General features: G+C 35.3%; 2 protein-coding genes across 7 annotated transcripts; both read right to left on the minus strand.

The window, feature by feature from the left end:
* Positions 1-290: 290 nt before the first annotated feature.
* On the minus strand, positions 291-3,924 carry LOC127259630 (zinc finger CCCH domain-containing protein 55-like). 3 transcript variants are annotated; one of them, XM_051287080.1, is made up of 8 exons: positions 2,717-3,924; positions 2,267-2,407; positions 2,004-2,183; positions 1,815-1,912; positions 1,516-1,731; positions 1,294-1,435; positions 1,014-1,143; positions 291-898 (listed from the first exon to the last, which is right to left on the minus strand). In XM_051287080.1, the coding sequence occupies exons 1-8, from the start codon at positions 3,604-3,606 to the stop codon at positions 875-877; spliced, it is 1,821 nt and encodes a 606-aa protein (XP_051143037.1). In that variant the 5' UTR covers positions 3,607-3,924; the 3' UTR covers positions 291-874. The 3 variants fall into 3 exon arrangements, with proteins under 3 accessions (XP_051143037.1, XP_051143036.1, XP_051143038.1); XM_051287079.1 differs by having other exon boundaries at positions 1,294-1,441; XM_051287081.1 differs by having other exon boundaries at positions 1,294-1,441; positions 2,267-2,383; positions 2,717-3,923.
* A 938-nt stretch (positions 3,925-4,862) lies between these two features.
* On the minus strand, positions 4,863-8,542 carry LOC127259629 (uncharacterized). Of its 4 annotated transcripts, none has more exons than XM_051287074.1 (9): positions 7,941-8,542; positions 7,742-7,848; positions 7,603-7,665; positions 7,421-7,510; positions 7,176-7,332; positions 6,903-7,092; positions 6,016-6,812; positions 5,287-5,943; positions 4,863-5,195 (listed from the first exon to the last, which is right to left on the minus strand). In XM_051287074.1, exons 1-9 carry the CDS (start codon positions 8,484-8,486, stop codon positions 5,088-5,090), a joined length of 2,715 nt encoding a protein of 904 aa, XP_051143031.1. In that variant the 5' UTR covers positions 8,487-8,542; the 3' UTR covers positions 4,863-5,087. The 4 variants fall into 4 exon arrangements, with proteins under 4 accessions (XP_051143031.1, XP_051143032.1, XP_051143033.1 ...); XM_051287075.1 differs by having other exon boundaries at positions 7,936-8,248; XM_051287076.1 differs by having other exon boundaries at positions 7,603-7,643; positions 7,936-8,083.
* Between the last annotated feature and the right edge of the window lie 5,629 nt (positions 8,543-14,171).

Here is a 14,171-nt window from a genome sequence, read left to right on the forward strand (position 1 = left end):
TAACCTAATAACCTTCAAAATTTGAAGGAAATAAACCCAATAATTTCACCTGAGTCCACCTTACACCCGTCAGACCATAGAAAGAGGCAGCCATTTTGTCATACACATGCATGCTATCTCATAAATTTTGCTGTCCTGTTCAGTCCACCATCCTCAAAAACAGAGCTTCGCTGAGCTAATCTGTTTCATTCTTGGAAGTGAAAGTGGAAATGAAAAGAACCCCTCCACACCACACAAACACAAGATTCCCATTTTCACCAATGTTAATTGGTATTGTAGAGAGAGAGAGATTAAAAAAATAAAAATAAAAATAAAAATAGATGATGAATAAAGGTTGATTTTTACATTCTCATGCACATAAAGTAAAAAACCACTACCACCACCTACCTTCCTTACTGCTATTATATCAGAAAATGTCATATGTATATACTAATGCTATAATTGTTTTTTTCAGCAGTTGGTTCAGTTCAGTACACAAAATGCTATGGTCTGGTCATAAGATAAAGATAGGATAGGAGGGGTCACACTCCACACAGTATATATGAACAAAAAATTAACCCCACCCCCACCCACCCCACCCTCATCCATCATACCTCACTTCAAAATGCCATGCCCATCATCATCATATTTTCTTGATTCCTTCCTTCTATCACTAATATAAAATGTATATATATATATATATATATATAAATCTAAGTGGCACAATTGAATTAGATCTTCTTCTTCTTCCTTACATATCTTCTTCTCCTTCTTTTTTTTCTGTGGCTGCTCTTCTATGGCTATTGCTATTTGCTATGTTGCTATTGCTATACAGCTGCTGCTAATCATCATTTCTCCCTCCATCTATCTCTGTATTATAATTGATTTCAGATGCTCAAGCCAAACTCTCTCTCTCTCTCTACATTGCCAAATCAAACAACAACCAAACAAGCATATCGATCATATATATATCTAACAAGTGATTTAGCCTACTATATTGAAATTTATACAGATAGATACACAGATAGATATACCTTCTCTGTGGTCGTATTGGTGCCAGTGTCGCCCACATCCACAGATTCATGGGAGAAGATGATCTTTTGTTCGGTGGCTAATTTTGTCGGGGAGGAGAATAGGTTGTCAGGCAGGGCGTGCTCAAAGTTACTGCCGATAATATATTCAGGTCAAAAGAAATCGAATGAATGTTAATACCAAGTCGTAGAGAAATCTGATCGTGTTCTTGAAAAAAAAAAACAGCACTGGATTTTGATCCTATGCGTAGTTTTTTAGGAATGGATCGAAGAACTATAGTACCTTTCTAGGAAATACGAATTCGGATCATTTACACGTTGATGGTTAATGGCATTGGCATTGACATTGACATTGTTGTTGTTAGATGAAGGTACCTCTGCTACTTTGAAGAGCTTTTCATCAGCCTCGCCAGAACCACAAAACTCTGCAGCTAAAAGACGCAATAAGTTGGCTTAAGATGAGGATGACACATACGACAAAAATTCATGATCTGCGCTAGCTAACCTTCCGAGACATCTCGACGGGTGTTGTTTCGATTCATTAGGGCACCACCAGGAATGTTTGGGACAAAAAAGTTATTTAAGTGCGGATTTTCCCTGTCGGAAACCTGTAAATTCACCAACCTTCTACCTTGAAGTTCGAGCATTTGTTGTAATTCCATCTCCTGCTCGATTTTTCTCCTTCGAATCATCTCTTCCTGGTTAACAAACATTCTCGGCCCTGCAGAGATGCAAAAGGCCATTTATACAGAATACACATACACTATTATTTGTCGATATATATATATATACTCAAAAGCCTACCAATGGGGAGATCGACAAGTTCACTAGAATCAATCCCTGCAGAGCTTAAAGAAGATGCAAACTCTCCTCTATCTGAGTATTGACGTTGCAGTTGTTTCCTAAAGACGAGAAAATAAACAGATAAATACAATTATCACAAAAAAATAAAAACACTTGTACATGCATATTGAAATCGAGCAAAAATACTACTTCTCGGAAAATTTTCCTTTCTCCTTGTATGGTTTGACGAGCACGCGACAATCACAGACAAAATGAGGATTCCCTTTCGCCAGAATGCGCTTAACAGTCTCCGGGTAGTAAAATGAAACAAATCCAAACATTCTCTTCTGTTGGTGTGGTATTCTTACATCTTGCACGGGACCAAACTTGCTTCAAAACAAAAAACCGAACCGGAGTTAGAGGCCATATCATATTATTCGATTTCTTGGATTTTTAAATGCCTTATCACTTACCTAAAGTATACAAAAACATCATCTTCACTGAATGTACTGTCGGCCGGAAAAGTCAGGTAAATTTGATGCATGCTCGAATTTTCACCGGGCCGGAATCCCATGGGTAAGAAGTCATTCCTGTTAGGACCACAACCATTAATTCTGTGCAATTCATCAGCCATTGTCAATGAAGCATCAACTGGTCCGGAAAAAAAATCAGGAATTGAAATTGAAATTGATACAGAAATGAACATCAACCACTGTTTAGAAATCAAGAAGCATTTCAATGTTAAGAGTTAAAAATCATGAATTGATACCAACGAATTTCGATCATAGCAAAACAGCAACAAGAAACATTACAAAGCTTAAAGGTGAAACCAAGGAACAATTTTATGGGCAATCAAAGATCATAAATGACGAGACACGAGTCTTCGAAGCAAATTGTAAAATGTTAGTACCAGAAGAACCAACCTCTGATTCCCAGTCAAGAACTTGTTGTAATGAAAATGATGGCGTCCTCCTCCTCCTCCGGAAGCCATAAGTGCAAACTTCTGCTGCTGAAGGGCTTTGAATCTCAGCAATTCATCGAATCCAGAATCAGCAGCAGCAGGCCTGCTTGGAGATCCCATCTCAAATGATTCTCCTCCACACATAATGTCACTGTGGATGAACTTGCAGGAACTTCCATTCTTGCAGTACCCTCTAGCATAGTACACACATGGCTTCCACCCAAATCCGCCCCCACCCCCTTCTTCAAGGCCAGAGAGAATTGCAGCATCGTTGACCGAGAAACTCCTCCGGTGGTGGAAAGGGTAGGAGTGAGATGAAGAAATCGACGAGTTCCTGTTCATGTTCCCGACATAGGGGAAAATCAGGGAGTCACTATTCCCACTTGGGCTAACAATTGGATCCATCAATGTGTCATCCCCCCCGTTGTACAAATCATCACCGCCGCCATAGAAGGGCAAGCTTGGAGACCCTGAAAGAGTCGGGCCACGGGAACCACTCAGCACATCCGCATACGAAGCGGGCTTCGGGCTACTCTTTTGAAAACTCGAGGAATTGATCAAATGGGAGCCAGAGTCTGGAATAAAGATATGGAGTTGAGGTGGGGAGACAGGCCTGAGGGGAGGAGACGAAGACGAAGGGTTTGAAGACGAACCGTCGGGGCAAAGCCCGAGACTTGACTTCATTCGGTTGATGTAAGACAAGAAAACAGCATCGGGCAAAAAGGCTAACCTTATCATCTCCTTCTCCCCACCATGCTGCGTCAAGATACTGTAAATAATTCTTGGAGCATTTTCAGGATCCAAACTCCTGATCTTTGGCAGCACAAATTGGACGGCCTCGTATACATCCATGGCAGGGATGGAATGATGAAGATGATGATGGGTTTTGTAACAGTAAAACCCCCTTTCTCCTCTCGACTTCAAAAAAACCAAAACCTAATGGCAATGTGTGTAACTGTAAACCCTAATCCGGGCTTTAGTTAGAGTGAGAGAAGAAAGGGTCCAAGAAGAAGAAGAAGAGATGGATAGGGTTTTGAGCAGTTTAGAGAGTGCCGAAAACATCTGCGGGAGAGAGAAACAGAAAGAGAAACAGAAACAGAAACAGTAGAAAAATGAGGGCATGATGATTGATGATGATGATAACTAAAAGGAACGGTTTTCACTAATAATCAGGGATAGAGTATCTATACCAGTACTTAATCAAATATTTGTTATTAATGGCAATATCCAATCCAGCCCAGGCATTGCGCTAATCATTGCATTTGCCCACATACCCTTCAATTCGAAAAAGGATTATGGCTCTGGCCCGAGCCCGAGCCCGAGCCCGAGCCCGAGCCCGATCGACATTAATTGCAAGGTCAAGGTGAGGGAGAAAGACAGGGAAAGAGATTTGACGTTTACCTCATCACGGTCACCCACTCTGTTGCTTAAAATTGCCCACTCAGGCTCGATCGCACCCTGCAAGTAATTTTCTAGGGTTTTCAATTTAGCCATTAATGAAAAACAATTTGGGGGTTTTTCGAAAATTGGAATTGGCATTGGGAGAGGAAAAGCTTTTTCGGGCAGTGGGGATGTCTTGTCCTTTTCCAACCGGACAAAAACAAAATCCGAGTGCTTCCACCCGCTCGTGAAATCCCCATTTTGGGGGGAAATTTTGCTGCTTTCATTATCCTTCAAAATTTCTCTTCATGGGGAGCAGCCGCCGCCGGTTGCTGTCTCTATCGCCGGAATCTCTTGTGTAATTGATAACCGTTCGCCGGAGATTCCAGTTTTTAGCCTTCGTTTTGAGCTGATGATTTCAAATTTCAACAACGATAGATGATTTTCCTTCTCTATGTATGTATTTGTCTTTCATGTGAAATTAAAATTTTGTTCTGCTCTGCAATTAACAGTAGTATTAATTTAGGGTTAATAGTTAACACCTTCTTCTTCTTTTTTTCCTTTTTTTTCTTCTTATAGTTATTTCTCAATCAATTGAAAATTACATGCAACGTAACATTAGAAGCATACCAAATATTGGATATTTTATATGTCAAATAACAATTGTGGGATCGTGTATTTGAATAAAAAGATTTACATCCTTAAATAAGTTAGGAAAGATACGAAGCTATGGATAATCGAGATTTCAATTTTATTTATTGTTCAACATAACATAATACTAATGTTTAGACTATAGATGTACCCTACAATACATACATCGTACATGTGTATTTCTATCTACATCTACAACTACATATGTGTGTTTTCTTGTTCTCCTATGTATGTATTTATATTCAGACTAAAATAAATATTTCGGATATTTAAATTCATAATCTTACAGTCACGACTTCAGGTTAAGATGCCCACGATGTCCAAAAATTAGCCGAGCATCGGCTCGTCGGAGTGCCGATAATCCGCGACCATTCCCAATTCTTGTCCCCATTTCTTCTCATCTCTGCTAACTGCAACAAGAATCACGACGGATTTTCACGTTATTAAATATATATATATATATATTCATGTTATGTAATGGTATGTGAGCTTATAGCTTACCCTGCCGTCTTCTAGCTCGAACACGGCCGTGTTGTCAGAATATGCGATTGCTCTCGTAGAAGAAACCTTCGGGTCGCAAACATTGTCGCCGGAGATATTTTCGATATTTTCTCCGGCATTCTCAAAGCCATCGGCGTATTCTTTCTCCTCACATCTTTCTTCGTCTCCTTTCTCCCCGACATTCTTAGGAAATCCATAGTTCCTCCATTTCCACTCCCCGTCGTCGAATAACCTCAGGTAAACATTCCCGTCCGACCCGACCAAAAACACTTGATTCCCTCCAAATCCCGGCCCCGGCGCGCCAACAAGCGTCGCATTACTAGTATGCGGCGTTCCATGCTCTACCCACTCCCATCCGTCCGTCGAGCTCCACTCGTACTCCACGAGCCCGCCGTCTTTCGATATCATGAATATCGAACCCCCTAGCGATTCCACACCCGGCCTCATTGCCGTCCCCGGCGACCCCGCCAAAACGAGGTGTTGCGATTGAAAATGCTCGTGCCAAATCTCCGTCACCTTGTTGTATTGGTAGAGTCGACCGTTCCTCCCGACGACAAACACCACATTCTCCCGGAACCTCTCTTGATCGACGATGCTCACGATCTTCACCCCCGCCGGTTTCTTGCAATCCTTCCACTTGAACTTCCTCATCGCCACCTGCATTTCGATACCATCGTAAATTACACGGCCTTACGAGTCAAAACGCAAGTTTTCTCGCTCTCGTCTCACCTTGAATTGTAAGAGTCTCCCCGTTCTGCTCACGAAGAAAATCGAGTCTTCCAGCTTCGCGCTCGACATACGTCCGGGAATCCCGCTATCCCAAGGCGGCCCGCTAGCCACCGCTCGACCCTTCCGCATCGCGGTGCAGTTCGTCCACGTCAGATCCGTCGCGGTTCGTTCTCGAAGAAGCAAACTACCGTGCTCGTCAACGGTAAACAGGCTGCCGTTGTAGCTCCCGACGACGCTTCTCATTCTCGTTGAATGCTCGTGCCTTAGCCATAGCCAGGCGTCGTCGTGGCTCAAGTATTCGAACATCAACCCGTCTTTCGTCACCATGAAGAACGACGACCCCTCCTGCATTAGCCGGAGGCGGAAGAATTTGTCGATCCCTTCATCAGCGACGACACCGTGGTGCTCGTCGGGAGCTGCCGCAGGCAGCAAGTAACTCTGCTGGCTTCTTCTGCTGTCTTTCCCCCGGTTCGAACTCGACGTTTCGCCTTTCGTCCCCGCGATGCAATTCGACGGCCCGCGCTGTTCGGTGCAGTACTCGGCGTTCCATCCCTCAGTTATGGGGCTGTCGAGCACAGACCAGACGTACTTCAGCAGCGACTTTCGACGGACGCTGGCCGGCGTGTTGGGGCCGACGGTTTCGCCTCCGTGCCCAGATAAATGTAGCTCTCCGAGACGGCCGTCATCGAGCATAAAGACGAGCCTACCGGGCTGTAGCTGCAGCCCAGGAACGCCGCTTGCGACGGGTGCCTGCGACGGATGCTCGTGGCGCAGCCATGGATCTTCTCGGTTATCGCCTGCCTTGCGAAGTAGCGAAATTTAAAAAAGTTTCGACAAGTTTATAACGAAAACGCAACCGGTTCGATCTATTAACCTTCGATAAACACCTGAAGGTTTCTGCATACGGTACTCGAACATGAGCCCAGACGCGGCCGTGGCGAACAATGCGGCGGCTGCGGCGTTCTCGTCTTGCGAAGCGCAGGTGATCGACGTCAACGGATGATCGCCGTCTGGATTTCCATGGACGACCCATTTCCATTTCCTTTGATTTAGACGCCGCTCGATCAATTCGCCGCTCTGCGAAACACCAAACTCGGGAGATTTAACCGTATGCATTGACAAAGATAAGACAATCAAATCCCTATCCTCGATACTTTTACCGTAGTCAAGAGGAAGAGCGACGCCGTATGAGGTCCGAAAACTCCGTAGAAACTACACGCCTTGGTCGCTAACAAGTTCGTGCCTCCTTCGCGGTGTACGTGCTTTCTCCAAACGGGTTTCTTCGTAGGATCGTACTCGTATAGACTCCCTGCACCACTGCAATACGACGTGAACGTCGATTTCGATTCAGAAACTACAAATAATCGTAGATTGCCATCGATATCGACATCAACATCTCGATCACCTGATAGTGAACATAAGCCCGGGTTTGAACACAGCGCCATCCGCTACCGTGGCCAAGGTTGTCCCCGGAGGTCTACCGTGATTCTCCCACCTTAAACCAATGTCCGAACACAACATCAAGTCATCGACAACCATTTAAATACATCGATTATGTCTGAAGTCATTTTTTTGAAGATTTGGTACCTCAGGGGATCGACTCCCAGCAGCTCAAACAGAGTTCCATTCTTTGTACAGAAATACAGTCTCCTTAGTAAATACATAGATACAAATGTTTAGCAGAGATTAAGATTGTCTATAAGCAATTTAACAGTAATTTACTCACTGCTTGTCGTTTGATAAAATTCCTGACGAGATTTGCACACGTTCTTCGTTTTCGATCCCCTTTTCTAATTCCGCCCATACAGGCTGTGATTCCTCAGTCAATTCCAACTGCAGAGGAACGAGAAATTTCAGACAGCAAAAGAGGAGGCCGTCGAAACCCTAGAAGACGATGGACAATAGTATAATCAAACTTACCTTACCTTGTACAGAGCTCCCGATTCGGACAGCGCTAGAATCATCTGATTCGCCATGAACACGGAGACAGCGTGGCCTGCGGACACGGGGAGCTCGTGCGGCGCGATCACCCACTGCAGGCCGTTCCAGAACCTCTCGTATATGGAGCCGCTCGGACCGGTGACCCATACGGATGCTTCGGACAGTCTGGTAAGAGAAGCCCTTCTTCTTACAGGGTGCAGGGGTAGTCTTTTAGGGGGATCATCTCGACCGTCCGTTGTGTCGCCATCATCGGAGGAGTCGTTTGTGATGGTCGGGGGGGCTTGGATGGAGGCCACGGGTGTGCAGTCGCCATTGATGCAGGAGAGGAGGTTGTAGGGCAAGGTGAGTTGGACCCAGGTTTCTGATTGGTGGTTGAATTGCCAGAATATTAGGTTGTACTGGTGGAATTTGAGAGGGTTTCCGACAAGGCGGTGGCAGGAATTGCAGAGGGGTAGGGCGTGGGGGGTGGATAGCAGGGAGAGGGAGAGGGAGAAGGAGAAGAATAAGGAGAGGAGATTAATGGTGGGCATTTGGGTTTAGGGGAGACTGAAGAAGACGACAACACAAGATTGCATATGAGATACCAAAGTATGAAAGAAAGAAAGAAATAAATAAAATGCAAACACATTAATTAATTAATATAAGTACTGTACGAAACACCTGCTTGTACTCTGCTCACTCACAGAATAATTACAACAAGGTATATATACTATTATTGTTACACATTGTTTTGTGAATTTGTTCATTTGGATTTTATTTTTTTTTATTATTTTATTTTTCTTTTTACGTGTAAATTATTGACAAGACAAATTACATTAAATTAATAATGTATAGCAAATAATTTGGAAGCGTCGAAATATAAACTCATGATTTTACGGTCACAAATTCATCCCACACCACCTACTATCCCTTACGCAACATTTGGATTTTTTTATATTATTGAATGAGGTAAATCAATATTATAAATTGGCAAAATTATCCATAACTTACATATCTGAGAGCTAAACTTAGCTAAATTTTTTAATACTTTAAAATTGTATGACACCTTTTGTATTATAAAAAAATGTTGCATATAATCTATTTTTACAATTTTTTATATGATGAAAAATTAATTTCTCATTTATATTTTTGTATAACGGGAGGATTTCATTAAAGATTTTTTAAAAATAATATAAAATGCCCTATACAATTTTATAATACAACAAGTTTACGCGGAATTTCAAATCACTAAAGTGTTATGATCAATTTTTTATTATAAATGTATATACTTATATTGGAAGAATGCCTAATCAATAATATATTTTGTTATGTATTTTTTAGTTGGATGGGCACAACCTTCAATTTTATGCCTTCAAGTAAAGTATACATATATATATATATATATATTTAGGGTGTGTTTGTTTGGGGGTTTGAATTTTGAGTTGGGATTTGAATAGTAAAAATTTTGAATTTGAATAGTTGTATGATATGATATAAATAGGTGATGATGTGATGTTTTGAATGTAAAATTGATTTTTAGTATAATATAAAAAATAAAAAATAGATGTTTGATTTGATGTTTTTTGGGGGAAAATTTTGGATGAATAGTGGAATTTAATCCAAATCCATCAAACGAACACACCCTTAATATAAATAAAATAATGAAGCACGTGGAAAATGAAGAAACTTTTTTTTTTGTTTCTTTTTTTTTTTTTTTTTTTTAAAGTGCAATGGAATATTGGAGAAGATAAAAATTGGATCAAACATTTTGGGCATATTGAGTTCGTATTTGAATTTAACTAAATTTATTCTGAATTAATATTTTGTACGAAAATACTAATATTTTTTAAGTGTGTATTCAAGAGAATATATATATATATATATATATATTGCACATTCGATTTTGTGTGTTTCAATCTAATATTTCAAATTTGCTCATGTTATTTGTTAGAAATTTATAACAATTTCATGTTAAATAAAATTCTATTTTAACCTTTTGACATATTCGGTAATATTTTATATTTTAACATGTATCATATTATTTGCAACATTTATAAAATAATACTATGAAATAATTAACTATTCTTTATATTACCACAACACTTAAATAATATATATACGTTTATTTTTCATCATATCATAAGATTTTGTATTGAAAACTAAATATTGTACTATAACGTATAGAACGGAAAAAATAGTATATATATATTTTTTTTATGTAACTTGATAATCCGTAGTCGCTAAACAGTGTCTTTATTTTTAAAAAAGAAAAAATAAAGTATTAACAAATGCATATGATAGCTATGTAAAACTAATTAATATTTGAAGGGAATTAAAGGAAAATTGCCTCTACCTAGAAATATAGCTCTAGATTATTTTTGTTTTATTTATCAAATTTAATGGGTTCACCTAATTTTGTTTCTTTTTTTTTTTTTTTTGCATAATTCTTAATAAAATATTATCAAAATTAAGTATATATATTATATTCAAACAATATATTTTATATCTAATTATATATATATATATAAAATTACAATTCAACATATCATATTAATTTTTATACAATCGAATATGTGATTTATTTGTTTTGTAAAAACAAACTAATATATATTTTTTTTCAAAAAATTAATATATTACATACCTTAATTATTTTTATACTCCTTTCGTTTCAATACAATAGTTTTATTTATCATTTTGTTCGTCTCAAAATAATAGTCTCATTTTCATAAATAATCATATCATAGTAAAATTATCTATACTTTTTCATTATTATTAAACAATTGTCACTACTTTTTACACAAGGCCAAAAAAGTCATTTATTCTTATTTTTTTAGCAACTATCAATATAATATTAATATTCATTAAATCAAGTATCCAACAGTAAAACTATACTTTTGGGACGAATGAAGTGTTATTTATCCTTTATGCCTTTAATCTAACAGTTGTTGAAATGACTACATATTAGAACGTTCTTGATTTTGTACTTGTTTTTTTTATTATTATTATTATTTTTTTTTTATTTAAATAGTAATGAAATACAAATTTTGTGAAAGGAAATAAATTACCTTTATAGAAAGAGAAAAGCTGGAATATTATATAAATTGGAAAAACAAAATGAAATACATACCCTTGTTATTTATTGAAAATGTCATTCTATTTTATGCTATAACTAAAATAACAATTTATTATGAAATATTTTCAATATATATAATCATACATTATAGTTTATATTTGGCCATCCATCCATTCAAAAATATTTATTTTGCTATTTTTGTTTGTTTAAACATAAATATTTTTTAGTATTCCCTTCGTCCGACTTGAATTGAACCATTTGATTAGGGACACGGTATTTAAGGTAATGATATTTAATTAGTTAATAATAATTAGTTATGATATTATCATATTATTTTTTTGTATAATTAATAATATTTATAGTTTTAAAATACATTTAATATATATGATTAAAAAATTAAAATATATGTTTAAATATTCAAAAATTATATAGCAATTAAAAAATATATGCAATATGTATATCATTTTATAGAGAATAAAACTTTCTATAAAAAAAATATTTTTATTTATTTATAATTAACTTAAATCAATTTTATAAAAAATGTGTAGTTTTAAATATAGATAAAAATATTTATTTTTTTGAGGAGATAGATAGAAATAAAAAGCTTTTGATTGTGTCCTACGTCATTTACGATGTTGTATGATATGTAATTAATTAAATTTATTTATATTTATTAAATATATTTTGATTTAATAATTTTTACTAAAAATAAAAAAATGTCAATTGCAATAGGACAGACAAAAATGAAAATAATATTAATTGTGGTGGGACGAATGAGAAAGTATTTATTTATAGAAGTATCATTATATTAATTTATATATCAATGATAAAATAATATATACAAATAAAAGTATTATTCGCTGGTATAAAAAATAGTATTAATTAAATATACAAAAATAGAAATAAATTAATATTTTTTAAAAAGACAAATAAATCATATATATATATATATATATTTTTATCTACTTTTCATGATATTTCGAGAGTTCATCAAATAAAAGAAGAAAAATGAGTGTGGTCATTGCCATAGTTAGGGTAGTTAATAACTGATGACACTTCCGAACTCCTGGAGTCCAACTCACGCATGCAATTGTAGCGTCTTTTTTGGTTTACATTCACTCGGGAGTTGGAGTCCAAGGAGCTGCCAATGAATCATGCCATTTGTTTAATTAATAGCTTTTTAGTCAATTCTTCTGTGGTAATAATGAAAGTGAAGCTGTTGATAGGGTAGTTTAACTGCTGCGTGATTAAAACCCTATGATAATTATATCTATGACTTCTCAAGTCCAATGAAAACACGCCACGTCGCATTGAAAATTTTATAATCACTTCCCGTTCATTTACGTATGATTCTTTTGACTTCAAATTTTAGGGCTTTATTTACACAGAGGTTTTTGAAAAAAATTTAAATTTTGAAAAAAATAAATAAAAATAAAAATTAGTATTTAATGTGATATTTTATAAAATAAAAATTATATTTTATGTAATATTTTTTTGAAAAGTGAGTGAAAATGAGTGAAGTAAACAAAGTCAAGTTTGTATTATTTGGATTCTTTATTTTTTTAAATATATATATATTATCTCCGTAAGGCTCTAAGGGCTCATTTATTTTTTTATATTGATTTTTGAATATTAATTATTATATCAAAATGTAGTACAAATTAAGAAAAGATTGCAAAAATACATTTGTACAATTTTTTTAATACAAATATAAAGATATTTTTAATGTTAAATATAACGACGCAAAATGTAAATGTAACCCTTATAATTAGACGAAAAAATTATTATTTTTTATCTTATAAAATATCTTATGATACATTATTTTAATATTAAATTTAAACCAAATTTTTTTCAAACACATCAGACTAAATATATTGGGTTTTCTCCTCACATACAAGGGTTGTTTACATAGAGTGTTGTTACTTGTAAGATTTTGGTTTTTAATTTTGATTTTAAATAGTAAAATTATGAATTAAATTTGCTATTTAATGTGATATAAATATCTATTAATAGGATATTTTGAATGCAAATTAAATTTTAATGTGACATAATAAAAAAAAATGAATATTTGATTTGAGGTAATTTAAGGGAAATAAATACACTCATAATTAGTTTGAAATATTTACTACCATAGTCCAATTTAAAAATCTACATATTTATTTTTGACGCGAAATTTAAAAATTATAGTATTCAAATAATAGTGGACGGCTAAAAATAGGGATATTTATAGTATTTTTACTACTACAGTAAAATTATGTCATTATTTTTTGGTGTAAATATTATGACGGTAAAGTATAAATATTTGTAAAAAAACTGATATTTTTTAAATGAAAATTTTATAATTGGATAACATATTATAAAACTTGTCACACATCGAGCCTAGTTTACAGGGTATTAGATTCGATCGTCGGAGGTTTACCAAGTGCGCACTTTCGGGTAGCGACTGCGGGTTCCCACGTCATTAAAAAAAAAAAAAAAAAAGGTAAAATCACTCATCTTATTAATCAAACTATATATTTTTTAAAATATTTAAGTTGTATCACAATAAATTAATACAATACTATATTTACTAAATATCATATAAACTTCAAAGAAACATATTTTTTGAATAGAGGATATTTAAAATATATTTTTCTAATAAAATATCCCCTATGTCCCAAAAGTATAATCTTGTTGTATTGGACACAATATTTAAGAAATATTGATATTATATAGTTAGTTGGTAGAAAGTAAGAGTAAATTACTTTTTTGCCCTTGTGAGTATATTAGTGTAAAAAGTAGTGATAATTTTGTAATAATAATTAAAATATAAGGATAATTTTATGGTGATATGATTACTTATGAAAATGATACTATTGTTTTGGGACGGACAAAATGGTAAAAAGACTATTGTATTGAGACGGAGGAAATATTAAATTAATTAGTAATAATTTTTTTTATATACATTTTTCATTATTTTTAAAATTTCAAAATTTTCTATCTTAACCAAAACCATAATTAAATGTTTAGAAAAAATAAGTTAGAAAAAATAGGTGAATTCTTTTAAAAATATCATAGAATTAGATTCTTTTTCGTTACTACATCACTGCACGTTTATGGTCTTTATTATTATTATTATTATTATTATTATTTTGGATGGGATAAGTAATTTGTGGTTTATTTT

The sequence above is a fragment of the Andrographis paniculata genome, unplaced genomic scaffold, assembly GCF_009805555.1.
Source record: "Andrographis paniculata isolate CXL003 unplaced genomic scaffold, ASM980555v1 Contig60END, whole genome shotgun sequence".
Lineage (NCBI taxonomy): Eukaryota > Viridiplantae > Streptophyta > Magnoliopsida > Lamiales > Acanthaceae > Andrographis > Andrographis paniculata.

Excerpts from the sequence above, each read along its gene's own strand:
- LOC127259629 (XM_051287074.1), bottom strand. The coding sequence starts at position 8,486 with ATGCCCACCATTAATCTCCTCTCCTTATTCTTCTCCTTCTCCCTCTCC. Across the intron at positions 7,333-7,420 it reads GGGCTTATGTTCACTATCAG|TGGTGCAGGGAGTCTATACG; the intron begins GTGATCGAGATG and ends GTCGTATTGCAG. Across the intron at positions 7,093-7,175 it reads CGCTCTTCCTCTTGACTACG|AGCGGCGAATTGATCGAGCG; the intron begins GTAAAAGTATCG and ends GGTGTTTCGCAG.
- LOC127259630 (XM_051287079.1), bottom strand. The coding sequence starts at position 3,606 with ATGGATGTATACGAGGCCGTCCAATTTGTGCTGCCAAAGATCAGGAGT. Across the intron at positions 1,144-1,293 it reads AATTCGTATTTCCTAGAAAG|TAACTTTGAGCACGCCCTGC; the intron begins GTACTATAGTTC and ends TATTATCGGCAG. Across the intron at positions 899-1,013 it reads CCAATACGACCACAGAGAAG|AGAGAGAGAGAGAGTTTGGC; the intron begins GTATATCTATCT and ends TTGGCAATGTAG.